This window comes from Pavona decussata, unplaced genomic scaffold, assembly GCF_977016875.1.
Source record: "Pavona decussata unplaced genomic scaffold, jaPavDecu1.1 SCAFFOLD_95, whole genome shotgun sequence".
Lineage (NCBI taxonomy): Eukaryota > Metazoa > Cnidaria > Anthozoa > Scleractinia > Agariciidae > Pavona > Pavona decussata.
In genome coordinates, this window is record NW_028145512.1 from 160804 (window position 1) to 188765 (window position 27962).

Here is a 27962-nt window from a genome sequence, read left to right on the forward strand (position 1 = left end):
TCACGCGTCACAAAACGCTTCTGTGTACAGACCCGTCGTGTGACGCGTGACGACTTACACCCAGACATGTTCGAGGACCAAATGTTTGCGATCGCGTGACTTTACGTGCCGACACAATGGATCTGGATAATCAACATGTGAAACCTTTAGTCTTGTAAGGTAGCCATTCAAACGAAAGCAACATTGAGGAGCGCTTACTTTTGGTGTTGTTTATTATGTTGTACGACAATTCAAATGAAAGCCGTTGGGCAGCCCTTTCCTGTGATGCTGTTTACAAAGCTATTCAAGGTGGTTCAAATGTTTGAGTGTTTGAAATCCTGTGGCGTGACAATTCAAATGAAAGTCGTTGAGCAGGACCTTTATATTACAATGTTCATTATGGCATACAAGGTCATTCTAACGTTTACGTTTGCGGGGGAAAAAAACGAACCTTAACTTTGTCCATTCAAGGGAAACCTATTCAGCAGCAGAGCGCTCCAGTGGTACTGTTCGCTCTAGAGTTTTTCCTTGACTGAGCTTGAGTACCCTCAGTGGTAATAGGATTAGGACGTCGATCCAATATGCAGGCACTTAGGTGGCCTTGGGCAACTGAGGCTGAAACATTCGAATATGTTCTGCTTCAATCTAACATACCTCTTTTCAACGCGGACACGCAGATCTTTACTTTAGTACTGACAATACTGTACATCCAAGTCGTACAAGCAGCACAAACCACGGGCGTGCGCATGTGAGCTCAAGAGCATGGTGACGTTGTCAAGAGTCGAATTTCTCTCTACAAATGTTCTTGCCATGTTCATCGTACTCCGCTTTGGTCACACACATCTTGTTCAGAAACACGTCTGTCTTGGACAGGGCAACTCCGCCTTCCCAGGCGTGCGTTATGGGCCTTTAAAAAAAACACACAATTTAATGGAATGTTGATCAACATTTGGCACATAAATTACGAAAAAAGAAAGCCATTACTAATTTTGAGTGAATTTTTTCTAATTTCTGATGCTGTGTTTAGTGTTAAGCTTCTAAAATCGTTGCAAGTTACTGCGAATTTCGCTAGCAAGATAGACTGCGAGCAGTGAACCTTCTTCTCCTAAGTTCTGTCACGCGCGCGCGATTTCTAGCGAGCGGTAAAGCCAACCCCTCCTTGTTCACTTTTTTAATTTGCATAATTTTACCGTCGCTTTCCGCGCGTGCTCTGAGGAAGAAAGTGCGACTGCTTGCAGTCTACTAGTAATACGAATACAACCATGAGTTTCAAAGTTATACCAAGGTGTGCAATATCTATGCAACGCAAACAGAACTCTGTTGAATTATAAGTACATTATTTTAACTTGACAGAATGATGACCCACCTTGGGGGACAATGAAGGGAGACGTCCACATCACAAGGAGCGAGAGATCGAAGTTCAGAAAACCTAAACCATAAAGACAAAGTAAGGTCAGGTAAGGAAAACTAAACAGCCATCACGAAACCATGGAAAGGGAAATTTACGACATCCTCGGAGCCAAATTATTGTTAGTGTCTTACCACAAACTTGTATATGAATACTATAAGAAAAACAAAACAGTGCTTAAAGCACACCCTTAGAAAAGCTGCGTAAATGACTAATTTGGATAAAAGCAAGAAATTAATATAAACATATTGTATTTCACTTCTTGATGCGAAGATATGTCAACATTTATTTATTTATTTATTTAATTAATTAATTATTTATTTATTTATTTATTTATTTGTTAAACAACAGCAAGCCAAAGGAAGGTTGACAAATCAGATCTGTTTGGCATAATTTAGCCCTTTAGAAGGAATTAAATCTCTATAACGGAAAGTTCCCTACACTCTTTCTTTCATTCCAGGGAAAAGAGCATTTCCACCAGTTAACAATATGTTCATATAACAGTGGGGCTGCATTTCTGAAAGCAAGAAAGAGAAACAAGTATCAGCAATGGCTGCCCTTGCATTAGAGAGTTAGCGCTGATGTTTCCATCAAATCACATTAGACAGATTTAGAACTACAACGGTTCAAGGCAAACGGCAGAAATGACCACGTGACCATGTTTATCCTTCATTTGCTGCTCGCTGTTTTCAGTTTCTCAGTAAAATTGAGAAGTTTTGCCTCAGCATCAAAGGCCAGTATTGTTCTGTACATTCACATCTTTTTCATGGAGAAAACACAAACACGAATCTCACGTTTGCCGTTTGTCGTAAACGCGATTCTAAATGTCTCTGTTGTTTTGAATCCTTTGGAGAATAAAATGAAATATACTGTAGTAGAATTTGATGTCAACACCAGTTACAACAGCAGCTAAAGCATCTCACAAAAAATGTAGGATTTGCGAGGAAAGCAGAGAAGACAAAAATAATACAAAAGCATTCGGGTGGGCAAAAGTTTACAACAACAAAAACTTCAACCACTAAAATAGTTTACATTAACTGAAAAAAAAAAATGAGGACCCGCAGGTAGCTTTCGAGCTCTTAAGTAAGCTATCAAGTGGTTTAAACAAACTTTCGGCGTTGAGGGATTAGCAGTGTTTTTTTGTATCAAGTGTAGAAACGCTTAAAAGATGCAGGCAAAAAATAGATTCAGCGTTGTATAAAATAAACTTGGAGGATTATTGTATTTGAATGGCTAGCAGTGTTGAGGAGTCATGATGAGGCGTTACGCAAAAGCGGATTTGTTTATTTCCTCCCTCTACTTTGGTAGAAAAACAATTAACCCTGCCATCTAGACTTGGCACAATAAAGATTCTCGCTTCAGCTAAAACTTTAAGACACCTACCAGTCGGCAACTGATCTATTGCGTGAACGATTGCCTCTGGTATTCCCATTTCTTGAATTCCTAAAATGAACATGTAAGAATTGAAATTAACAAACCTTGTAAACCAAAGTGACAGCAATAAGTCCGAAACTCGGACGAATGAAGACAAGTGACAGCAGAAGCAAGGGCAGGTAAAACGTTACTGTAAACTGTAAAACTTGATTATAAGCTTACCTATATCAGATGGATGAAACAGTAGCTCAGGAACAGCAAATCTCTCATTGTTCATCCTTAGTATCTATGAAAGCACAATCATATTTAGGACCAATCAACCTCGGAACTTACAAGCCCCCAATATACCCTGAAATACTCCTTCACTTTGGCATCACAGTAGATATGTAACTCAAGTCAAGCAAGTTGGACACCATGTTACTCAAGTTCTAGCCTGCATGACAGGCGCTTTATGAGCCAAGCGGGGCGAACGCGATTTTTCGCGCGGAGCGCGAGACGAGGGGAAGAGAAAAATAAATTATTTTTCTCTTCCCCTCGTCTCGCGCTTCGCGCTTGTGTCGCGCTCCGCGCGAAATATCGCGTTCACCCCGCTTGGCTCATAAAGCGCCTGTCATGCAGGCTACTCAAGTTCAGTCCGATCGTGGTTCTTCCAGAGGTATGGGAGAAGGAAGCTATGGAAGGTGGATAAACCATGGCTGGGAAACAGAATTGCTGTAATGATGTTAGTGAAAGGAAACCTGATGGTGCCAAGAGAAATTACAGAGTCAAATGTGAGTATGAGGGTCTTACGCCTTCATATATACACACCTCTTTCCCACAGCCCTCCCTTGCTTATTGCAGAAATGGCTGTTTGTTACCTACCCTGAGGTTTGCAGGGACAAAGCTAAGAGGGACTTGCCCTGTCCCCCACCCTCCCTCTCAATTTTTCTTCTGAACCTTACTCAATCCTGGAACCCCATTTTACTCCCTCTTCTCCTTCTATGAAGTACTGTATTTACTACTGGTTTGTTAAAAATACTCATAGTTCATCATATAAGCCTATAGGGAACTTGCACTTTGAACATTAGGTAATCGCACAAACCTGTTCATTTTCTTTTTTCGATCCAAGCAACATTTCCGTTGTTGACTGCAAATAACAACAAAACTTAATAACCACCTCATTACCAAAAAAGTTGTTCCTTCAACTCATTGCAGTATTCTTTACTTTTAGTGATCAACAAACTTGCAAGTTGTAATCAAACAAGAATAGGATAATTTACCTATCTTGCAATGGGTTTTCAATTGAGTGTTGAAAGTAATTTCGCGTTTACTTTGGTTTTGCATTACTACGCTCTGTGATTGGTCAACAAAACTCACGCCACTTTCTCAACCAATGGGAATCCAAACTAAAACCAATCCTGTTTTCGCCTCACGTGTTTTCCCGCGCTTGGCGCCAGTTACATGTATTTGCTTCGAATTCTAATTGGCTTGTGTTGTTTACATCTGTTGCGATTGGCCAGAGCAATTACTTTGGTTTTGGTTTTATTATCACTTTGTACGAATGACCAGAAGATGACTAAATGACGCTTTTTCATGGATATGTATAATGGCTAATATCCCATGGAGCATTATCCAATGGTCCAATTTTTTAATAATATTTATTTTATTCACTGGAAAGTGACTTACCTTCTGGATAATGCTATTCACTCTTTGAACAAACCATTATCTAGACCATCACTCCTCTGCTTCAAATAGAGTGTTTTTTCATAAATGCACCCACCACAATCTACAAAAAATTTAAAAGTTATTCCACTGACCTTAACATAGCCTCTTTTTATATGTGTGTAGTCAGGTAACACATAGTCCCGCACCACAGTATTCTTAGCACCTCTTAACCTACAGTGAAAGCAACAACTGTATTGATATTCTTGTTTTCATTTATTTCACACTGTTTTCTGCCTCTGTTTGACATATTTTTCATACTTTGTGATGATTCCTGTTTTTAACAGCTAAGTCTGCTGTCCCTCAAAACTTTCCAAGCAGGAGAAAAGGCGCTTTAATATTTATTTACTACTGACACCCAGGCTCCATACATGTATATTCTACCATCTTTAGATATAGGGTAATACCAACCCTAGCAGTACAGTAAGTGTGTCAAACAAGAACCTACATGTAGTATTTAAACTGATCTATAGCTCTCCCTATAGTTTTGTGGTTAGGGCATTCTATCGATGGGCAGACAGGTGTGCAGGATGTGTGATGTGTATGTAAATATGTCTACTGGAAGACATTTCTCCTTCTGTAATCCAAGGGTCAAGGAAGCTGCCTGTTCTGGTAACTTGGTGTGACCCCTGTTGAAGTACATGCATGCATGTGCCATTTGAGAGCCGTACACTTCTAACTTCTGTCAAGAATGGGAGAAAGTCCAGGGGCGTGCAGTGTGCTTCATGAAGTCTGACTATTACAACTTTGTACCAGGCACTATCACTATCTAGCAGAATTTGGATGGATAGATGGAAATTGCTGAAGCAAAGAGAAAAGAGCACCATCATACTTTTCAACCAAGCCCTCAACTCAGTGTCTACCTTACCATGCCCAGATGACCTGACTTCACCACCACCTAGAACTCATCAAATGCACTCTAAACACATCATTCCACCAAACGCTCGCACTAATGTCTACGAATTCAACTTCATACCGAGAACTGTGACACTCTGTAACAGCCTCCCACAGTCAATCATTGACGGGAGCTGTAGCTTAAATGCCTTTGAGATGGAGATAAGGAAATTGTACTTTTTGAGGACCGATGCGCTGTGTAAATTCTATTGGCAATAGGCAAGGTTACACTTAATAAATAAAATGTAGTGAAGAAATGATTATTGGTAGCTACACGCCACACTTGCCTCCCTGCAGTTTAACTCTGAGAATGGTATAAGAAAAGTCAGGCCGCGCTCTTGTTAAGAACTCAGACTTTCCTATAAATTTATCCCATTCTTGTGACAAGCTGAACACAGTTTCCTTACTTATAGCATTTTAATATAGTTGAACCTACTTAGAAGCATTCATGTCCCTGTAGAAGTCATCTGATACATAACAAGTGTCTTCTTTCACCTGTTAAAACAATCATAGCAACTGAATGACTCTGTAAAAATTGGGTGTACTCCACAGGACCGTTGTTAAGGTTTTAGACACCTGTTTCATTGAGCTTCTCACCTGGAACACTCTTGTTCCTTTCTGAGTATTTAAAATGACTCCAGAAGTCTCAGATCACCAGTAACATCACAAGTAACATAAAAAAAATTAAACCACAACACATACACTCGAACAGTACTCAGCTTGATTGAGAGAGGAAAAACATGTTTCTAACAATCACCCCTCCTTACCTGATTCATCACATAAGTTTCATCTAAGACAGTAACTGCCTGCAAGTTGACAAAGCAAAATACATTATTATATTAATAGATTTTATAAGTGTTGTATTTGCTAAAAGCTTAATTAATGACTATTAAGCTATAGTTTGCAGTAAGCTACAATCTTAGACAAAACTGTTAAGAAACATTTGTCAACCAACAAGTTCCGCCACTACAGTGATAATCTGTCGATTCAACAACTAATCCCCTCCTCCCCCCTTCCCCTTATCAGTGTTGGTCAGAAAATTACCCAGCCTTTTATTCAGTGGCAACCTTCAAAGCAACACTGTGTGAGGGGAAGGGGGGAGGGGGGGGGGGGGGGTGAAGGTTTACGACTCTTCAGACAGTGTTTTCCTTAAGGGAGACTGAAATTTATGTACGCAATGTGCATTTTTCTCAATTAGTTTTGTCCAAGATTGTAGATTAAAAATATGTACAAATTTGAAAAGGTTCTTGTCTCATATGTTGAGAAAGGTTTAAGGTTTAATACAGCATTTCTTTACCTGTAGGATATGATTTCCTTTAGATGATTTGTTAACAATTTACCACCAACATTAATCCTGTAGAAATAAAGAAGAAAAGAAGAGTCACAACTGCAACAGTGTTCACCTAATCATGGTAAAGGGACTTAAAGGACAGTGCCCTACAAATAATATCAGAATTTTTCCGATTATAGTTTATTATACCAAATTTAAATTGTGCAAAGTTGCCCATGGATACTATTAAAAAAAAACATGGGATTGGAGAGACGTCTGTATGATATTATTGATAATCATGTGCAAATGCTACATGATTTATCTTGGGAATTTATACATACAGTAATTATCTGATTGGTTTCTCAAACCATTACACCCCTTAGATAGTACATCTTGACTTCACACAAGATTTCCCATCACCACCAGAGTAATGTACAGTGTATAATTATCCAATAGAAAAGGTAGTTACTTTTTACAGAAACTATGGTTGTATAAGTGGGGGAGAGGAAAGAAATATTTATTTTGGTTCTATCAACTGTGTCGACCAAACGTTAATGACCTTAAAGTATCAACTCAGTTGATAACGCCAAAAAACCTAGGGCTCATGTTCAGAGTTGTGTGGCAAATGTATTTGAAAAACAAAGAAGTTCAATCTGACAACAGGTTCCAAAGGTAGTGCCTATTGGTTGGAATAATGGGATTTCAAATCTTTCACAACCGAATGTTAGCAAGGATCTGTTTGTAGTTAAAGCTGGGTTAAAAAGAAGCTTAGAGGATTGTTTCAACTAACTTCAATTATGGTTGCCATGGATGCATTATTCAGTCAGTAATACAGGCATATTCAGAAAAAAGAAATCTGAGTTCTCCAAACAGGAGTCGAATCTATGACCTTCAGATTACGCACAGATACTCTACCACTGAGCTGCAGGAGACTTGTGGGAGGTACTTAAGGCCATTAAATTTCAAATAATAAATGAAATATTCATTTATGTCATAAATTTCTTTTCAATATTTTATTAACATGTACAACAAACACAAAATGGAAATGCAATGTTATTAGAAAACAAATGCAAAAATTATAAATACAGTATATGAGTTGGCAAGAAAGCCTGTCTGATGGTAACTATATGGCAGATCAAGCAACAATTAAAGCCAAAGTTCTACCTCACCTTTTTACACCCTTCTTTAACACTTTGCCATTGAAAACTGGTACAATATGTGTGAAGGAATATCCGGAGTCCACAACCAGACACAAGAGGTGTTTTTCTGATTCATCATTGTGGCTCTTATAGGCACTCAGTTGGGCAGCTAGGATTAGAACAACAGCCGTTACTGTTGATAAATATGTGTTAATATACAGACTGACCAAGGACGGTGAATAACATTGAATATCAAGAAAACAAGGCCCAGGTCTAGATCTTGCAACAAATCATGCAATCATGCACAAGCTGCCAGAACCAATCAGACTGCATGATTTACAGAATTCTGCCTGGCTCATATTGCCCTGAGACAAAAACAAACAGTTACTATTTCAAAAAACAGAGAATAACACCCAGCAAGCAGTGTACATGTACTGGTAGATGGATGCCTGTAAATTTCCATTCTACCACAGCGAAAAGTTCATAACAACCCCAGTGCAGAAGCAGTTAAAGTGCACCTAACAGTAGATCTTTTTATTCGACGAAATAAATCTACTTTCTTTCTAAAGTGTTCCAGCGAAAGAATTTTTTGATTTGGTTGAATCCTCGATTTTCGGTGCTTCAGCGAAGGTTTGAAAATCGCACCATTTTTGTTGCACGGCCGTGTTTTGGCGGGGAATGGATCGAGCTGCTCTGTGACATCACGCCAGGGACGAAGGATCTTTCGCTTTGCAGTCTTTCTACTCATGTTTTGCAATTACATCAATTACATCAGTGATTACATGACCTAATATGCCTTCCCGATGTGTTGTTGGAGGCTGTGAAACCAACCAAATCTAGAAAAGGGGATAGGTCTCCATTTACTACCATATTATGGTGACGATCGTCCCGTTGCCTTGAAGAGACAGACACGATGGGTGGATTTTGCAAAACTCAAGCGAGCGAAGTGGGAACCGACGGAATATTCTCATATTTGCTCGGCTCATTTTGAGAAGAACTGTTTCAGAAGACAGTTCCACAATTTACCTGGCCAAGTAAAACCATCCTGGCCACATTTAATAAAATATGAGATGGGATTCACTGTCTGGCCAACAATTCATGCCGTTGGAGCCCCAGTCGATGTGCCTCAGTCTGACCGAAGCAATAGGAAGGTGAGAAAATCTTTGATTCTTTGTATATTATCCAATGTTGTGAAACCAATTTCTTCCCTTCATTCGATCCTTTCGTCTTACTTTCGTTTCTATAGGTCTTAAAACACTTGTAGCGTTTCGAAAAAGATGTATTGCTGATGGGCTATATATTACTGAAAAAACGTTTTTAAGCTTCAAAACATCAGAGGAAATGTCGCTGCGGGCGAATTTTTCGAAAGCGCTTAAAGACTTCATAACTTTGAAAAATTATTTTGACTTCAATTTGCTTGGCAGAGTAAAAAGAAAGCATCCAGCAATTAACTAAATTGTTCTAGTATTCAGATCAAACAGTATTAGCGAAGTAGAATCGGAATTATAACAGAAATCGCCGAGCGCGTTGTTTGTGTCCGCGCCTCGCTAAGGAAAAATTAATTCACAACAAACAGAATTATCACACTCGAAAATTCATATCTCTGCGAATCCGTGTTCAAATGGTTTCATTTTGGTCTCTTTCGAAAGCTTAAGACATGTACTGGGTAGAAAAAGGAACATTCCTGATGCGATGTATAAAAGAAAACTGCTTTTAACCTTGTAAACACGAGAGGAAATGTCACAACGGGCGAATTTTTCGAAAGCGCTTAGGGACTTCGTAACTTTGAAGTATTATTTTGACTTCAATTCCTTTCGCCGAGTAAAAAGAAATCACCCAGTAAATAACTTTAAAACTGTTCTAGTATACAGATCAAACAGTCTTAGCGAAGTAGAATCGAAATTGTAAAAGAAATCGCAGAGTGCGCTTCTTGTGTCCGTCCCTCGCGAACGCAAAATTAATTCACAACAAACAGAACTATCACACTCGAAAATTCATATCTGCGAATTCGTGTCCAAATGGTTTTATTTTAGTCTCTTTCGAAAGCTTAACAATTGTAGTATTTAGAAAGGGATGTATTGCTGATGTGCAGTATTAAAAAAAAAAACGTTTTTAAGCTCCAAAACGTCAGAGGAAATCTCGCTGCAGGCGAATTTTCGACAAGCGCTTAAGCTTAATACTTCATAGCTTCGAAAAATTATTTTGACTTCCATTCGTTTCGCACAGTAAAATAAAGGCATTCAGCAATTAACTGAAATGTTCTAGTATACAAATCAAACAGTGTTAGCGATATTGTGAAAGAAATCGCCAAGCGCGCTGCTTGTGACCGCACCTCGCGAACGCAAAAGTTATTCACAACAAACAGAACTATCACACTCCAAATGGTTTCAGTTTGGTCTCTTTCGAAAGCTTAACACTTGTAGTGTTTAGAAAAAGAAGTATTGCTGATGAAACAATATAAAGTGTTTCGTATCTGGCTGTCCATTCCGGGTCGGCACGCGGCTCATCTGCATTAAAACAGGTCTTCTTCGAGGTGGCTGTTATCGAATGGGTTTGCGCTTGCTGAAGCTTCATGTCGATAAGCGTCCATTTCGATTTCGGAGATGTAATTCATTTCGGAGTAATCCGAATCTTCTAAATCCTCCTCGATCTCCTCAGACTCTTCGGGCTCCTTGGACTCTTCTGATAACCGTAAAGAAGAAGACGAACACATTCTGAAACGGACTATGTGGAGTCGAATCGCAAAGAAATAAACCGAAAAAGAGATGCAATCGATATCGCGTGGTCCCTGGCGTGACGTCATAACCATCGCTCGTCCCAGGCTTCCTAAAACGCGGTGGTGCAACAACACAGTCCCAACTTCAAAAGCGCATAGAAAATCGAGGATTCAACCAATTCAAAAAATTTTTTCGCTGGAACAGTTTAAAACGAAAGTAGATTTATTTCGCCGAATAAAAAAGTCTGCTGTTAGGTGCACTTTAAGTAATTGTACAAAGGGATTTACCTGTTGAACGGCCAAGAGCTTTGAAATAATATTATTGTATTCCTCAAACAAAATTTCATCCATAGCATCCTTAAAAAAATATATACATCATATTTAACTGATATATTAATTTTATATTTCTGCAATTTTTCCACAGATCTATATTTCATAGAATTTACAAAATTATTATTGTTAGGGGATGACACTTACTTTAAGGTAAAAATAAAACACCCTCCAAAAAAAATAATCATTTAATGTGAAAGATAAAATGTTGTATACAATTCAAGTAAATTAGGCCAGAAGAAGGCAAAACAATCTACTTTTGAGACCTTGACAGCTAGGAGGCAGATGCTTTAAATGCCAGTGCATCCCCGAAAATTTGCTAATCTAAGAACGATATTTCCAAGCGATTTCATTTGAACCGAAATGAAATTTCGTATAGCTAATTGAAAATTCTTAATCTTAAAGTTTCTCTTGGCATTAAAGTTGGATGATGACGCTCAATTTGCAAATTTGCATGTACGTGTCACAATTGGTTTTACGTTGGTTGGTATTGATTGCAGAAGCTCTCACCATACTTGCAGAGTTCCTGAAAATCAAGGAAAATCGATTTGTTGACATTTTCATTGCATGGCACAGTCGACTAGTAAAAGCTGTTGCGAGCTATTTATAGTTGCCACTCGCATGCCTTTAATAGCACTTTGAATATCCCGGTGTAAGAGCTTGCTTTTGTTCAAGAAGGAAACTGAGACAAAAGAAGACAATAGCCTTAAGCTACATTATTTTGTAGGTAAAGGTCCAAAATTCTTCCAACCAAGCGAATATTTGTTCTGTCGGATACATAACGAGCCAGAGGTTCTTAGCAACCACAAAAAGACCTCTGGATCCCGCTGAGATAGGGGGCAATTTGCCACCAATCTCAGCATGATATCCAGCTACTCTGAACATTCCAGTGTAATTGAATCGCTTCTGATACTCGTTTCTGTTTGACGTGGGGCGTCAATTTTTACGCGAATGTGTTATAATCCTTAAGCGTGAACATTTATTTATGGCGAGATTTTAATTAAATTCTATCTTTAAAACCAGACACATTTGAAAAGTAACTGCGGGAACCGGAAAGCGATACCCAATATGTACTTTGCTTTTGTTTTGGGGGAATTATTCTTTAGGAGGGCTTTTTCAACAACGCCTGCAGGAAACTAGCAATCGAAGGCTCCGGTTTTCTTGGTTTATCTTTCACAATACAGGAAAAACAATCCATTCTGTTTTTGGAGGGGGAGAGATATCTCTTTAGAACGCCAATCAATCGCATTCCTAAAATCAAACATGAACTTACAAAACGGTAAAAGTGGAAATATTCGCAAGTAATCCAAACATATCAGCTTGTGTAAACTTACACAATTGAAAGGTTTTTGAGCACCGTGAAAGTAAATATCACCGAGCTAAAATAGTTTGCTTCTGTCAATATGTGACATCGATGCGTTCCCATTTTAATACCACGAACGAAACTTTTACTATAGATAAGGTTCCTGGAGAACTGATACTCTTGTTCAATAATTCCTGAATAACTGATCAAACTTCCATTTATTCGTAAAAAGCAAAGTCGAAATCTCAGTATTCCGATAGTCGATGACGCTTCAGAAATGTGTTATCAGGGAAAGAAATTTACCGTCAAGCGCTCACGTTCTCAAGAAAACATTTAGGCCCTGTTTACAGTGCTAGGATTACCCTAGCACTAGAGTAACCCTAGCTGAGCGCGTGGGTTACTCTTGCACCAGGGTAACCATAGCTGCCTTGTAAACGCTCATGCTTGGGATAACTTGCCTAGCCGGGACAACTTTTCAATTGTTTCCAGACTCTGAATGTTCACAACAAACGACCAACACGGCGGACCGCGTACAATGGGGGCTAAATTCCGGCGATATAATGTTCTTTCTTTCGTAAGGGAGACATTGTGCTCCAAATAAACCGCTTGGACAAGGCTGAATTCAATTTCCAAACACCGCAAAGCTAGCTACACCTATACGAGACCTCTGCCCGAGTGTCTGGAAATGGCACTTACGACGTTAGCAAATCTGAGTTATTTTACTGAGAAAGTTTGCTATTCAAGTTTACTTTGCACGGTAAAACCTAAAGAAGATAGAACCCGAGAGAAAGTTTTTCTTTTAGATGTCCCTGTTATTAGCATATATCAAACCATAAGTAGCCTGTGAACAGGCTCCCAAGTGGGGTCTAGGGCGAAGAAAAAAATCGAGCTCCCATACCGCGCTCCGCTCGCACGGCTCGCCTATTTTCCTTTTCGCTCCATACCCCACATGGGAGCCTGTTCACAGGCTAAACCATAAGCTACGAACAAATGGACACCACACATCACTTTTGGTAACCAGCGTGAAAAGTATTTTGCTTTGTTGAATATTGTCGGAGAAATTGACTTTCAAATCCTGGTAAGAGTTGCCATCCAGCCATACATTCCAAATGGAGGCTATTGTTTATATATTGGACTTGTGTACGTTTGTGGAGTATTGCCAAAGAGGACAGCCTCTCCTCACTGCTTCGAAGAGGGGATTTCAGTCTCTTCATGCCCCTAAAACTGCGTTCGGCGGCGCAGGTTGACATAAGTGTCTCGAACATCACTGTTGTGGTGACTGGGTTTTGAACTCTCATATTAAAATGAATAGTGTAATGTTCACACAGTTTTCTTTTCGTAAAATTGCAGCAATAATGAGAGAACACCCTTGCACGTGTATAAGTCGCCTTTCGCCAAAAAAATCTATATAAAATCCAAAAAAGTAAATAAATAAAATGGTCAAATAAATAAATAAATAAATAAATAAATATATATATATATTTTTTAGATTTTCGAGGTACACATGTGCGTGCGCGTGTATATGGTCGCTACGCCCCTGGTCAGTCACCCCATCATGCCATGCCTCGGCCCTTGCTTATCGTTCATCGACATCATGCATGCGCACTTTATTATCTGATTTTTGCCAGCGCTTTCTAACAAAATGTGACAATACAAAAATCCGGTTCTAATTCTACGCAACAAAGGGGAGCGGAAATCGGGTTAGCACAAGATAGGAGTGGGGAGAGCGCGGCTACACGTTTCAGGTGCTTGCACGATCCGCAATCTATGGCAGGTGCTAAACGTTAATGAATAGAAATATATGCGGATATGTTTCCTGGATATGTAATGGTAACATTACAGGCAGTCATTTGGGTTCTACTGATAAAAAAAAAAAATTAAAAAAAAAAAAAAAATGGTTTCCCGGTCCCCCCCTCTTTATCCAGAGCTTATTACCCTGTGTCTTAGGTAAAATTTGCAGACACTTTGGTAACGTAATTAGCATGACCAAAAAAAAACTTGCCGAAAAGGGTAGCACACTAAGACACAGGAGGGTATCATCGAGTAACCAACTCGACTCATTGTTGCCAGGATACTCTTAAATAAACTTTATCGCATTATCGTAAGTCATGACAGCATTACTCATTATAATCAGTTAAATTACACAGACACGGCCAGAAAAAAAGTCCAAGAAAACTGAATAGCTAGTTTTGGATATCTGACAAAACACATCCTCTAAGCATGCAATGTGGATTTTAACACATGCAACTGAGGCTTGAAACATAATAGATTTACCATTAAATTTTACTTTATCCTCTCCACATCGGAGACAACACCCGTATAACAAGGGAAACGAGGAACGGGGAGTGAATGCAAAACAATTAGCTGACATTTTTTGGGAAGGAAACAGGTTTCTGGTTATTAGCGATATATAAAAATTTAGGTTTCCCACTTAATTAAACAAGACAACCTTAACTGGTGAAACGAGAAACTACGTTAAATGTCTCACACAAAGAGAGGAAGTAGTAATCTTCTTAAGTATCAAGTGGTAAATAGAGTTGATAAACTGTAATTAAATGTCAGTTTTCTCGCAGGACATAGCTTAAAAACTATTCAAAAACATATATAATTATACAGTTTCACATTTCTTTTTGAGCCCATTACCTAGCATTTCATCGATAATGAGAAGCAATTTTGCTACACACAGCGCACCAAAGCAAGGGGAGAAGTAATTTTGTTAATTAACGAGCGTATGCCGGTACCGAAAACGATGGCGACTGGTACATTTATCGCTAACTCTTAACGTCAGAAATCCATAAAAACGCTCATAAAAACTCACAGAAAAGTTCTACAATATTAGACCTCGCATCCACAACGTTCGCGCCTGTTGGCTGTGTTAAGTTAGCAAGGTATTACGAAATGTACCGCTGCCATCTTTTTCCGTACTGTTGGTTTTAGCTTAGACAGAATTCTGGGAATATTCTCTTGATACTGCCGCTTTTAACTTAACCGCTTAGCTGAGTCAATTAACTTTTCGATTCAGGACTGAACTTTTGAATTAAGACCTTGATTTGCTTTCTGAGCGCCACTATGTCTTTCTGTCCATAAACAGGCCTCCATTTATGCCACACCGGCTCCTCAACAGGATAGCTCTTAATGAACTCCTTAAAGTTTTTCATCAAGAAAACACCGCAGTCCGTGTTGTTTGTTTGCTGGGGCACAACTGCATATCTGGAATCTCGGAATGTTAATTCCTGCTGCGAAGAGCGCTTCGCACACCATTCGTCCTCCAAATAACGTTTCATCGTCCGCTCAACGTTCGCACGTGGAACTCGTTTCTCATTCGCAGAGTCCAACACCATGATTGATAAATTTGGAATGACCATCTTAATGATGATCAGAATCCAGTGGTCATTGTGGCACACTGGGAGGACCCCAAAATCGTTTCTGGTCTTTCTGGAGAGTGGACAGCTTAGTAACAACCTCCTCCTGTTTTTTAGACCAGGATTGTAATCTTCTTTCCATCTCCCGCTGAAGCAAAACTGAAAGAATAATTGCCTTTCATTCAATAAGACTAAAGAAAGTAGGGTAGCCATGTGTTCTGTTACCAATTAATAAGTACAGATGTCACAAGTATCTTTTCTACTCAGTGGAAGTGAGCAAGGAAGCTAATACTATTTCAGAGCACGACAAAAAAGGAAAGATAACCAGTAAAAACAAACAAAAAATAATGACAAAGCAGATTAAGAGTAGTGAGTTTGTACATTTCTAAAACCACAAAAGAGAAAATAATATCTTCATGTTGAAACAAATTCTCCCAACTAGTAGCATAAGAAATACCATCAGATCCGTATATTGGGGCTTCAAGGATTACGTTTAGCCTTAATGTATGCACCATTGCCTCATTTTTCAGTAAGTTTGTTTACCTGTGCTGCTGATGTCAATTGTGTTCCCCAATTCCTTCCAAACTTTCCGGAATTCTTCAGCTGGGTATAATGCTATAACAATTCAACAAAATAATTTCAGATTTTAAGCAATGACTGGTATAAATGCATAATAAAGAACAACAAGAGTACCGTATCACCATAAAATACAACTCTCCAACCTTGAGAAGAATGAGTATACCCGTGTAAAACTTTTTTGGCATTTTCAGAGACAGTTAAATGTTAATTACCGTAGAGCCAATGAAGGATAAATCACTATAACTCACCTATTTCCGCAATATTCACATCTTTGAAAGCGGTTTTTACCATATTTGATATCCTAGAAGCGCTCAGGCATACAAAGATGCCAGGACTTCAACCTGGATGAACCAGAAAGGATATTACAGCATTTGCCTAGATTTTCATGTACAATTTATAAAGCTGTCTATGTTGTATATCCCGAAGCACTCAGGCATACACTGATGCCAGGACTTCAACCTGGATGAACCAGAAAGGATATTACAGCATTTGCCTAGATTTTCATGTACAATTTATAAAGCTGTTCATGTTGTATATCCCAGAAGCACTCAGGCATACAAAGATGACAGGACTTCAACCTGGATGAACCAGAAAAGATATAAAACATTTGCCTAGATTTTCAAGTACAATTCATAAAGCTGTTCATGTTGTATATCCCAGAAGCACTCAGGCATACACTGATGCCAGGACTTCAACCTGGATGAACCAGAAAAGATATAAAACATTTGCCTAGATTCTCTTGTATATACCATAAAACTGTTCATGTTGTATATCCCAGAAGCACTCAGGCATTCAGAGATGACAGGACTTCAACCTGGATGAACCAGAAAAGATATAAAACATTTGCCTAGATTCTCTTGTATATACCATAAAACTGTTCATGTTGTATATCCCAGCAGCACTCAGGCATTCAGTGATGACAGGACTTCAACCTGGATGAACCAGAAAAGATATAAAACATTTGCCTAGATTTTCATGTACAATTTATAAAGCTGTTCATGTTGTATATCCCAGAAGCACTCAGGCATACACTGATACCAGGACTTCAACCTGGATGAACCAGAAAAGATATAAAACATTTGCCTAGATTCTCTTGTATATACCATAAAACTGTTCATGTTGTATATAATTTCCAGAAGCACTCAGGCATACAAAGATGACAGGACTTCAACCTGGATGAACCAGAAAAGATATAAAACATTTGCCTAGATTTTCAAGTACAATTCACAAAGCTGTTCATGTTGTATATCCCAGAAGCACTCAGGCATACAAAGATGACAGGACTTCAACCTGGATGAACCAGAAAAGATATAAAACATTTGCCTAGATTTTCATGTACAATTTATAAAGCTGTCTATGTTGTATATCCCAGAAGCACTCAGGCAGACAGTGATGCCAGGACTTCAACCTGGATGAACCAGAAAAGATATAAAACCTTTTACTAGATTTTCAAGTACAATTCATAAAGCTGTCTATGTTGTATATCCCGAAGCACTCAGGCATACACTGATGCCAGGACTTCAACCTGGATGAACCAGAAAAGATATAAAACATTTGCCTAGATTCTCTTGTATATACCATAAAACTGTCCATGTTGTATATAATTTCCAGAAGCACTCAGGCATACAGTGATGCCAGGACTTCAACCTGGATGAGCCAGAAAAGATATAAAACATTTGCCTAGATTCTCTTGTATATACCATAAAACTGTCCATGTTGTATATAATTTCCAGAAGCACTCAGGCATACAGTGATGCCAGGACTTCAACCTGGATGAGCCAGAAAAGATATAAAACATTTGCCTAGATTTTCAGGTACAATTCACAAAGCTGTTCATGTTGTATATCCCAGAAGCACTCAGGCATACAAAGATGACAGGACTTCAACCTGGATGAACCAGAAAAGATATAAAACGTATATAATTTCCAGAAGCACTCAGGCATACAGTGATGCCAGGACTTCAACCTGGATGAGCCAGAAAAGATATAAAACATTTGCCTAGATTTTCAAGTACAATTCATGAAGCTGTTCATGTTGTATATCCCAGAAGCACTCAGGCATACAGTGATGCCAGGACTTCAACCTGGATGAACCAGAAAAGATATACAACCTTTGCCTAGATTTTCAAGTACAATTCATAAAGCTGTTCATGTTGTATATCCCAGAAGCACTCAGGCATACAAAGATGACAGGACTTCAACCTGGATGAACCAGAAAAGATATAAAACATTTGCCTAGATTCTCTTGTATATACCATAAAACTGTTCATGTTGTATATCCCAGAAGCACTCAGGCATTCAGAGATGACAGGACTTCAACCTGGAAGCACTCAGGCATACAGAGATGACAGGACTTCAACCTGGATGAACCAGAAAAGATATACAACATTGCCTAGATTTTCATGTCTCGCGAAACCTCATGTTTCTTCAGTTTCCCAATAACTTTCAAGGAACTAGTAACCTGACTATCCCCTGGCTTATTCAAATTCAAAGGAGGTCAAGCCTAAACTCTTTTTTTGAGTTGTTTCTATGATAGCAGGAAACACTGTGTATGAAGTGTTTACACTCCACTGTCTTTAGTAACATACCCATTGCCCTTACTATATTTTCCATTTCATGCCAAGTGGTTATCACTATTTTTTATCAGTCCATAACAGGGCACCTCCTACATATTTATTAATGATACATGATACCTGAACCATTTCCTCACAGAATGTTATCTGATTCAACAAATATGTTTCCACAACATCTCCATCTCTGAAAAACTTTCTCAAGTTTTCAACTGGCAGTGACCTATCAACAATCTCCTCAATGTTGTCCAAAAACCTACGTTCTGTTGCTCCTGAAAATCAAGCAGCTTATTTTTGTTATCAGATGACTTTTATAAATCAGCATAACTGTTTCGGGGTTAAAGCACTAATGGACATCAACTGTAATATTGCGGTGTAGGAAAATAGTCATTAATTTAGCATTTCAAGTAATTTAACATATCATTGCAAACTTATTTTAGAATGGGATGCTGATTAAAATTAAAAATGGGGATGAAACAAGCCATGTACAAAATTTCATAATGTTTGAAGTGATGGTTCTTCCTTATTCAAACAGCCTAAACAATCAACATTTAATTGGTCACATAAAAAAAAGAAGCAGGGATATGTCCTATGTATATACATTGATGTGTATTGAGAATGCAAACATGTAACATGTGCATGTACATGTAACCAGACTAGTGATTAATAAGAGATTGCTATTGTACCTCGCTTACTATTATACAGATGGCTGGTAATGATTGCATGGGCAAAAGAGTACGAGATAAATTTAACCAACAAGCCTTAATGGCATTGACATGTCACTAGTTGATACTAAACTTTAATGCTATTTTGAATTCTTCATAAATACACAACTGGTATTTCTATGTACCTGAGAAAGAAACAACTTGAATATTGTGCTTTTGAATCCCAGTTTCTTGCCCTGGTTTTGCCTTTACCACAATCCGGTCTTTTTCCTTCATGCTATCAGGCCCATATTCACAAAGAACAGCATTGCAGTGTTTCAATGAGTCACATTCATAGGCAAACATACCCAGTAAACTCAACAACTGCTCTGTGTTCCGAAGCTCACAATAAAGAGCACACAGGTTAACATTGCAGAGTTCCTCTTCAAGAAGGAATAAGAGGTCATCTCTTATACACGTCCATCTGAAATATTACCAGATTCAAAGTAATGTTTAATAAAAGGTGATTTTCAAATTGATACATATCAATTATCAAGCCTAACCTTTTCACCAAAAAGAATCACTGCCGGTTACTAACTGAAAGATGACAGTCACAAAGAACAAGTACAAGGCATTTGTTCTTTTAAACACAATTAATGTCAAAAAAGCTTACCCCCCAATATTTGCTTTGCTCTTTGTAAAACATTCAGCACAGGCTTCACCACATGGAACCCCTGGACAAGCACATCCCTAAGAACATGGAATATGAAATATCTTTGTTACATGAACATTCATACATAAAATGATATACCTTCCTCTGACAGGTCACCAAAACATTCATGACCCTGATGAACACTCCCACATGCACATAATTTTATATTCAATGTATCGTAGCAATTGAAGCAAGCTATTGCAAGAAGTCTCACTGCATGGCAAAACAGACCACATGCCATGTGCAAAATGCTACCGCTACCCTAATGCTACTGTGGGCAAGACGCAGACATCCAGAAATCTGCACATCTCAACCGAACACGATTAGTATGGCCTTGTACCTTGGCAGCAAAAATAATTAATTGACCTAGTTTGCAAATCCTTTATTCTTAGTTTCCATGTTTTGTATCTTTGAACACATTACATTTATGTGTTCAGTCAATTTGTCAAGGCAAAACGTCTAAGACAAAGTATATGTTAGCTTTAAAAACATCGTTCCAATAATTATGTACAATTTAATGATAACATACCCTTATAACTTTGCAAAAGATGCAGCACTCAGTATCTAGACCCCTTTTGCAAAGTTCAGGAGCCAAAGTGTCATCCTGATCATCACTTCGTTTCATCAGCATTATCAAAGCTTTATAATCAAGAGTGACTGTAATAAAATTTGAAACAGGAAGAAAAATATGTAAATCTTGCCTAAATTTTTATTTTTTCATAAAGGGGTAGCTAAGATCATTAAACAGGCATAGTCAATGACTATTACATTTAACTTTGAAACAAAAATAATTACTCAACACCCTTAAGCACAGCCTACTATCCACACTCTCATACAATGAGATCCCTTCCAATTATGTAAAACCAAAGAAGACTTTGGAAAAGAGGGTTGACAAGGCCAAAGGCAAAGGATAATGAAATGTCTGCAAAATTTGAACTAGTTTGAAATGTTTATCAAGTGGCTAGGTATAAAGAATAGAACTGGGTACAATAGATCACCTGTAAATTTCACTTTAAAGTGTCTTCCATCAACAGTAATACCATTCTTTTTTATGGCATTTTTTTGGGCATTCAGATCCTTTATCAAGGCTTCCACATTCTTCCTACCAAATGAGAATAAGAACTCCTTTTAATTTAACAACAAACAATGAATGATATGTCTTTCCTTCTTTACCTAAAACAAGACATCCAGTAAGTACCTGTAGTCTATTGTTTTTCTTATTCTGACGAACACTTAAAGGCAAATTGGACAAAATATTGTAACGTCAAATGACCATGAAATGCTCTTATTTTTATGACCAAATTAAGGTAGATTAAACACCATAAGTTTATTAAAGCCCACCTGTTTTCCTTGCAATTAGCTATGGCAATGGGATAGACACTTTTGGAACTCTCACTGGAAGCATGATGGACATTCACAGGGACAATACCAATCATGACTTGTTGCCTCCCTGTTGTGGGACAGAAGTACAAAAACATAACTGAAATTCAAATTGATTTCTAATAAAAGCTCAGAGTTAAATAACTACTAGATACATAGGCTGGGACAAAACATGTCACCAGTAGTCTCCATGCTAGAAAGGGGAAAAAAGTTGCCTATGTTGGCATAAAGAAACTAGGATGCTTGCCCATCACTGAACTCATAAAAAATTATGACTATAAAAAATAAAATTAAAACATAACAATAGTAACAGACTTTATTGTATCAACTTGTTCAACGCTTTGTTTGCACTGGCTTCTTGAAATGACCCAAACAACTACAGGTATTTAGTTAGGTCTTAAGCAGAGTAACGTGTGTCAAGGAAAGATCCAATGATGATTACAGTACATGTAGATGGCATTATCAAAATGGTTGCATCAGTTGTCAAATAAAAAAAAAAACAATGTCAGACTTGATATTTTACCCGAAATCATAGTTTAATATTCAACACCTACCAAAAAAGGGTCTTCCATCACGTTTTAAATTGACTTCCAGCATTTCCTGGTCAGGTTGGTGCAGTCTGGTCTCTCTTCCAGGCCATAGCAGCTGAAAGGCTAACCTGAAATCCACGGGGAGCACCATCTGGGAGAGGCTTGACACCCATTGCCTTCCTCACAATACCAAACATCAATTTTCTAATTGCTTTGATTTGGTTTTTATTGAGAAGGACTGGGATGTCAGTATTATTCTAGGAAAAAATGCAGATGAAAGAACCCATCAATAATTGTCATAACAAAACTGAAAGATAATCACATAGAACAGTGCAAAATAGTTAGTCACAATGAATTGTTTTGGGGGGTCTCTCATCCTCATATGAATAAGAATGAGTGTGAGACATTTTCATTGTTTTTAATTCGTGCAGATTTTTAATGTCTTGGCCATCCTGTCAACAACATCTACATCAGTTATCCTGCTCTTTTGGGAGGAAACATGTTTTCATAGCCTAAAATAACCATCTTCCCTGATATTTTGCCTGCAAAGAAACCACAGAAAATTTGAAACCGCAACCGGAAAGTAAACTTTTGCTTTCAACTATCAGGGTTGCACTAGGTGAAACAAATATGTCAGTGATGACACTTTGCATAACTTAAAAAATCTTTGGTCAAAATTTTCGGCCAATAATCTTAGCAACATTGTTTCTTTGTCGTTTGACCAGCACGCTTACACCCGTCTTTCCTCAGCAGAAGAAGATGACAAACTTGGTCCACAGAGGTTGACGAGCTCCGGAAACAAGTAACAATATTTATTATAACAGATAGAGTAATAATAATTATAAGATCCATGTCTGTCCATGTTAAAGATAGAACGCGAACTTAAGCAGATCTTGCGCGCTGTTTAATTTTATTGCATATTTCCTGTTTGCTGTTCAGTGACAAGTAATGACAATTTTCGCTGTGATTCCTATTGTTAAGCCCGAGTTTTCCGAAATCTGCCCGCCCCAACCAAGCACTACGGTGCCTTTGATGTTTTTCCAAAAATTTTCCAAACCATAAAAGTTAGGGTTGCACTAGGAAAAGTGTCTCATTGCCAGATTTCGACCGCAAAGTAAACAAATTATCGCAAAAATTCTCGCAAAACTTTGCTTAGTGCGACCTATGCCATAGTTTCCACTGTTATATGTGTTGTGGTCCAATTTTATCCTTTATCCTTGGTTCTCCCTTTGTTTTTGGGTATGGTAATGTGTGGTAACATGATAATTAGTTTAAAACAAAGGAAGAAAAAAATTTAAACCAGGGATAAAATTGAACCACAACATAAAAGTTTGCTCTACAAAAGCCTCTAACACATGTAAAATATTTGTTGGATCAAGGTGGCCTGTATTCTGTAGTTGCTCCAGATTCAAATAACCAACATTAATATTGTTATCGCATATATTTCCAAATTAGTGAAGAAAGCACACAAATCCGAGGCCCCACCCACTTCCACATTAAAAGGCTCTCTCTCTCTCTCTCACACACACACACACACCCCACACACACACAGAGAGAAAAAATTTAAATATGTTTGAACTCGTCCACATATAAAACCATATAAATTAGAAACTATAAATTTATCTTGCCAAAATAAGCTGTAACTTACCCCGATGCGTCCAAGGTTTGTGAGGCTTAACAAAGTTTGCCAGCCTTGGTCTGGGATCTTGGCTTGTAACTTGAAATATAACAAAACCCAGTCGGGCACACGAAGGGACTGAAAGAAGTGGGGAACGCTATCACCAAGCATAGTCTCGAAAGCTTGCTTTGGACCCTTTTTCGCCGTTAACTCCTCCGCAATTTCGCTAAGCAGTTTTTCCACTTCGGGATTGTGGACCTGACCAGCGATTGCAGACGCGAGGGGTAACTGGTATTTTTCGCGAACATCGCTGATCAAGGTCCACACATCGCTTGTACCTTCTTCTGACTGTGAACGTGTGGTGGATTGACCATGGCTAAAGGTTTCAACTTCTTGACGAAGGGATTCAAGGCGAGCAACAGCATCTTCAAGTTCAGCCTTCAGCTTGAAATTTTCCTCTTCGATTCTCTCAAGCAGATTAGACGAAGCATTAAGCTTAAGCTTATTTTCAGTGTTATTTTGGGCCACTGATGGCGCAGCTGGATTTGGTTGCTGATCTACGCCAATCTGTAGCGAGTTAATCGTGTCCACCAACCAGACGTAACTGTCCCGTTCACTTTCTTTGAACGTTTTCCGAAGTATTGCAGATACAACGCCGAATAACGATGCAACATGTACAAAAGCGACTTCTCCTTTGCAAACCCTCCGATCAGGGAGCCCGCCATCTTTAATATCGGTCACCGGGATAACAGCAAACTCCGACGGAAAACTTTCAACCAAAGGGCATCTAGCCATAAATTTACTTGGTTTACCACCACATATCACTGAATTCAACAGAAACCACTGTTTAGCGGGGTCGCCGGAACACAGATCCACTCGATGAAGGTCAAAAGCCTCCATGCTCGCTCAACTCTGGAGAGAGCGAGCGCGAAAATAATCTCTCTTCCCGCGCTTGTCAGTAAGATAATCCACGCCACTAAAATGTCAAAACAGCGAGTCCCGCCTCTAATTTTTTACAGAGAAAAGTGATCAAATAGTTAACACTACCCTGTAGTGAACACCGCAAATCACCATTGATGATAGCCTCAAAGCAGCCCTATGACGTCACTCCTTAGCAACCATCTCGAGCACATTTTTTAACTTCCGGTTATCTCTGGCTCGTTATGAATCGAAAATTACGTACTCACTACTGTGGTTGTTGTTTGATCGATATGCCTTGGTTGTCCATAGTTTTCTTCTCGGACGACTAGCTCTTACATTTTACTGAAAAATTGGTTGCCCGATAAACATTTTAGTCATCTCGGAGGTAGTGTCCATGCCCAGGCACAGTGTTGAGATTTTTGCTTGGGTATGTTCAGACTGGTGCCTGCGGCTGAGAATTGGACCTGGCCACCTAGTCTGAATGAGGTTTAAGCTTTCCAAGGCTGTTACCTAATAAAGCCCAGTAGCCTGGGCCACCCAAGGTATTGCTCTGGGTACCCAAAACTTTTGCTGTATTAAAATATTTCACAGGTTGGGCTCCTAATGGATCAGCCTTTGATTTGTCCACTCCTTGAAATTTTTCTTAGGGAGCAACATTGCTCTTGATTTCAATACTAATCTAAAATACCTAGCTACTAGGTTACTTAATTCAAACATAAAGTTGAAACTTATCAACTATGTAATAAAATCAAACATACTTTGATGGAGCTAAAGTTGAAGTGGGGCTCAGTCACAAGAATAGTTGTTTCAGGAAAATCAACCTTGGAAGTAAAATAAAAGAATAATCATGTACAAACTTGAAGCAAAAGCTAATAGTAAAGTACATCCATGCAAATGTAAGTCGGCAGTCTTGACTCCATCCTCACAAGTACTGAGTGCTGAGAATCAACTTGAGAATTGAGTCTTGAATAGTTCAAAACCAAGGAGCTGCTTTTGTATGAAAATCCCAGCCAGTCCAAAAGCAAAGACAATTCAAGACCAGCAGACTGGAATCAAACAATTTTTTGTCTGCAAAATTGAAAACCTTTTTTAATACCCTATGAACCTTAGAAATTAAACCTTTACATGAACTAATTTCAAAATTTGAGACAAAGAGAGTATATGTACAATAGCAAACTTAACTTTCATTTTGATTTCAGCTCAGATGACATCATAAATGGAGGCACTGCATTGGTAGTGTTTACTCATTTATTTCTTCTGTATTCCAGTGTGGTATAAAAATAAAATTTGTTATTGTTGGTGGTGGTGGTGGTGTTGAATTTACATTGCACATACAGCTGTACCTCTAGTGTCACCCACAGAGAACTGGACATTTCTGCTTTGATAACCCCGCTTGAAATATACTCTGACAGCTTTATTAAAAACAAAAACCTATTCCAATAGCCTCTGTCATGATAGTCATGATATAAATGTACTTGTAAGGTAAGCATCAGCATTCTATCCAAATGAATCACTTTTTTGCCCCCAGATTTACATGCAGGTCACATGCAACATGTAGGCAAACAAAAGCATGCAGATGCAACATTACACTTCAATGGGCAATTAAAGCAACATGCAAGCAGATAAAAAATACTTTGCGGCCATATTTCTCATTGTTACTCCACTAGCTATTCATTCTGTGGATCTAACGTCTCACTTTTGTCCTCGTTCAACACACTTATTTTCATCACAAATGTGCCATCTTTGCGAATGAACTTATCATCGAAAGGATTAGTGACAGTGCTGAGGTGAAAATCATGAGGTCGTCAAACTGTCTGGGATAGACTATTGCCCGACTCCCATATGGTAACATGAAAAAAAGGCCCCACTAATACCCAGGGAAGGGGGTATGAGCACTACTGGAATTGACTGATGCATTAGTATGACAGTGGCCTGGGGAAAATGAATGTATGGGACTATGGGTCTGTGTGAAAATATTAATTAATTAATTAATTAATTAATTAATTAATTAAATTAATTAATTAATTATATTCAAGATGCAAGCCCCCATACTCTTTGTTAAATATAAAGCAAAACAAAATTGTTGAAAAATGCCAGACTTCACTTGAGTTCTGTTAAAAATACATTAAATACACGTGTATTTCAAAAGTTTATAATGTTCTGAGCTATCTTTTTACCTTCATAACTTCTTTGCCAAACATGTAGTCCCATATCTGTTTCTCTACATCCCAGTTGACTAAGAAGCCCTTTTGAAAAGGCATTACATAAAACAGGCCCGAATAGTCTTTGCACTCCTCAAGTTGATCACCAATAAACAGCTTTCGACGCTCGCTCTTCGCCTTGAAAATAGAGTTCGGGACAAGCCTAATAGGAAAAAAAAAAGTCCGCACAGCCCCATACATTAATTATACATGCATCACTGTCACACTAACCTTCTTACACAAAGAACGAGCATGAATAGAGTTTGAGTCGCAAAATGTATACATAATTAATGTATGGGGCCGTGCGGAAATCTTGCCAAAAATAAAATAAATTGCTAGATGAGCTAACCAAAACATGTTGTATGATTTTATATCTTACCTTGGACTGTCTGTTGTGTTAAAACCGATCTTGGCAGCATCGAGCACCAGAACCGCCATCTTGGATTTACCAACTGGGATCCAGGGCTCCGCGTAACCTCGTTTCCGGGCGGGCTCCTCTGATGACGTCGAAAAGTGGTACCACGTTGTTTTGACGACCCCGTTGAAAGCGTTAAAATACATCATAATGTATGGCCAAATTGTAGCTTAATAATCTCTATAAAAAAAACAAAAACTAAAACAGAAACAAAAGGTGTTTACCCCCGATTTTCTCTTTCGATTTCAGTTAACGCTTGGTAAGCTAAGATCTCCCCAGTTTAAACGTTTACCCGCACAGCGGCACAGTCATAAACACCCGCGCGCAAAGGCACAGATGAGACGCGCAGATTATTTGGAAGCACCGCGTCCTTAAACTGTTCGGTGCCCACAAATACGAAAGTATTTTTGCGCGGTTTATAAATATGCAGAAAATGCAGATCCTAGCAAGAGATTCTGAAATCCAAAAGCCAAAATCTAAAAAGCGTCAAAATATATAACAACGTATGGCAATTTTTTTCCAAATTGAAGCTTAATTTTCTCTGAAAAATGCGTGGTTACCCCCAATTTTCTTTATGGATTTTAATAACCTTTGCTAAAGTCTTCTTTTCCCGCATAACCATAAAACGCTCAAAAATACCTTTGAATTACTACTCCTACTCCTACTCCTACTCCTACTATGCCTGTGTCACCGACTGTACAATGCAATACATTATTCGTATTTCACACACACACACACAAAATGCTTTCCTGGGGGGTGAGCGGTTCTGAACTTCAAACATAATTTTCACCTTTGTCCAACCAACAACTGACCCCTTGGTGCATAAGCTCTATATCAAAGAATGAACAGATGAAAGAAAAGGAACGCTTTGAGGGCAACTATAAAATTTTGCAGACATGAACCTAATTTTGGGGCTG

At 38.5% G+C, this 27962-nt stretch overlaps 1 protein-coding gene and 1 pseudogene across 5 annotated transcripts; both read right to left on the reverse strand.

The window, feature by feature from the left end:
• Positions 1 to 194: 194 nt before the first annotated feature.
• On the reverse strand, positions 195 to 27068 carry LOC146472939 (actin-related protein 6-like; annotated as a pseudogene). Its single transcript, XR_014866465.1, has 15 exons — positions 27010 to 27068; positions 26607 to 26793; positions 25188 to 25250; positions 10770 to 10838; positions 7796 to 7934; positions 6641 to 6710; positions 6124 to 6162; positions 5793 to 5851; positions 4558 to 4636; positions 3843 to 3887; positions 2984 to 3047; positions 2771 to 2830; positions 1829 to 1904; positions 1346 to 1408; positions 195 to 886 (listed from the first exon to the last, which is right to left on the reverse strand). The product of XR_014866465.1 is annotated as an actin-related protein 6-like (transcript).
• LOC146472940 (uncharacterized) lies at positions 13823 to 24566 on the reverse strand. Of its 4 annotated transcripts, XM_085118725.1 has the most exons (10): positions 21915 to 21970; positions 21322 to 21430; positions 20979 to 21082; positions 20510 to 20637; positions 19942 to 20018; positions 19475 to 19752; positions 18748 to 18896; positions 16304 to 16396; positions 16020 to 16091; positions 13823 to 15635 (listed from the first exon to the last, which is right to left on the reverse strand). In XM_085118725.1, the coding sequence occupies exons 1-8, from the start codon at positions 21955 to 21957 to the stop codon at positions 16367 to 16369; spliced, it is 918 nt and encodes a 305-aa protein (XP_084974851.1). In that variant the 5' UTR covers positions 21958 to 21970; the 3' UTR covers positions 13823 to 15635; positions 16020 to 16091; positions 16304 to 16366. The 4 variants fall into 4 exon arrangements, with proteins under 4 accessions (XP_084974851.1, XP_084974856.1, XP_084974852.1 ...); XM_085118730.1 differs by lacking the exons at positions 13823 to 15635; positions 16020 to 16091; positions 16304 to 16396 and adding an exon at positions 23539 to 23675 and having other exon boundaries at positions 18665 to 18896; positions 21915 to 22147; XM_085118726.1 differs by lacking the exons at positions 13823 to 15635; positions 16020 to 16091; positions 16304 to 16396; ... (3 more) ...; positions 20510 to 20637; positions 20979 to 21082 and adding an exon at positions 23539 to 24566 and having other exon boundaries at positions 21915 to 22147.
• Positions 27069 to 27962: the final 894 nt, after the last annotated feature.

Bases quoted from the DNA above. Each gene is read 5' to 3' on its own strand.
- LOC146472940 (XM_085118726.1), bottom strand. From the start codon at position 24,408: ATGGAGGCTTTTGACCTTCATCGAGTGGATCTGTGTTCCGGCGACCCC. The intron at 22,148-23,538 runs GTAAGTTACAGC...ATTTTTTCCTAG, and splicing joins CAAACCTTGGACGCATCGGG to AATAATACTGACATCCCAGT.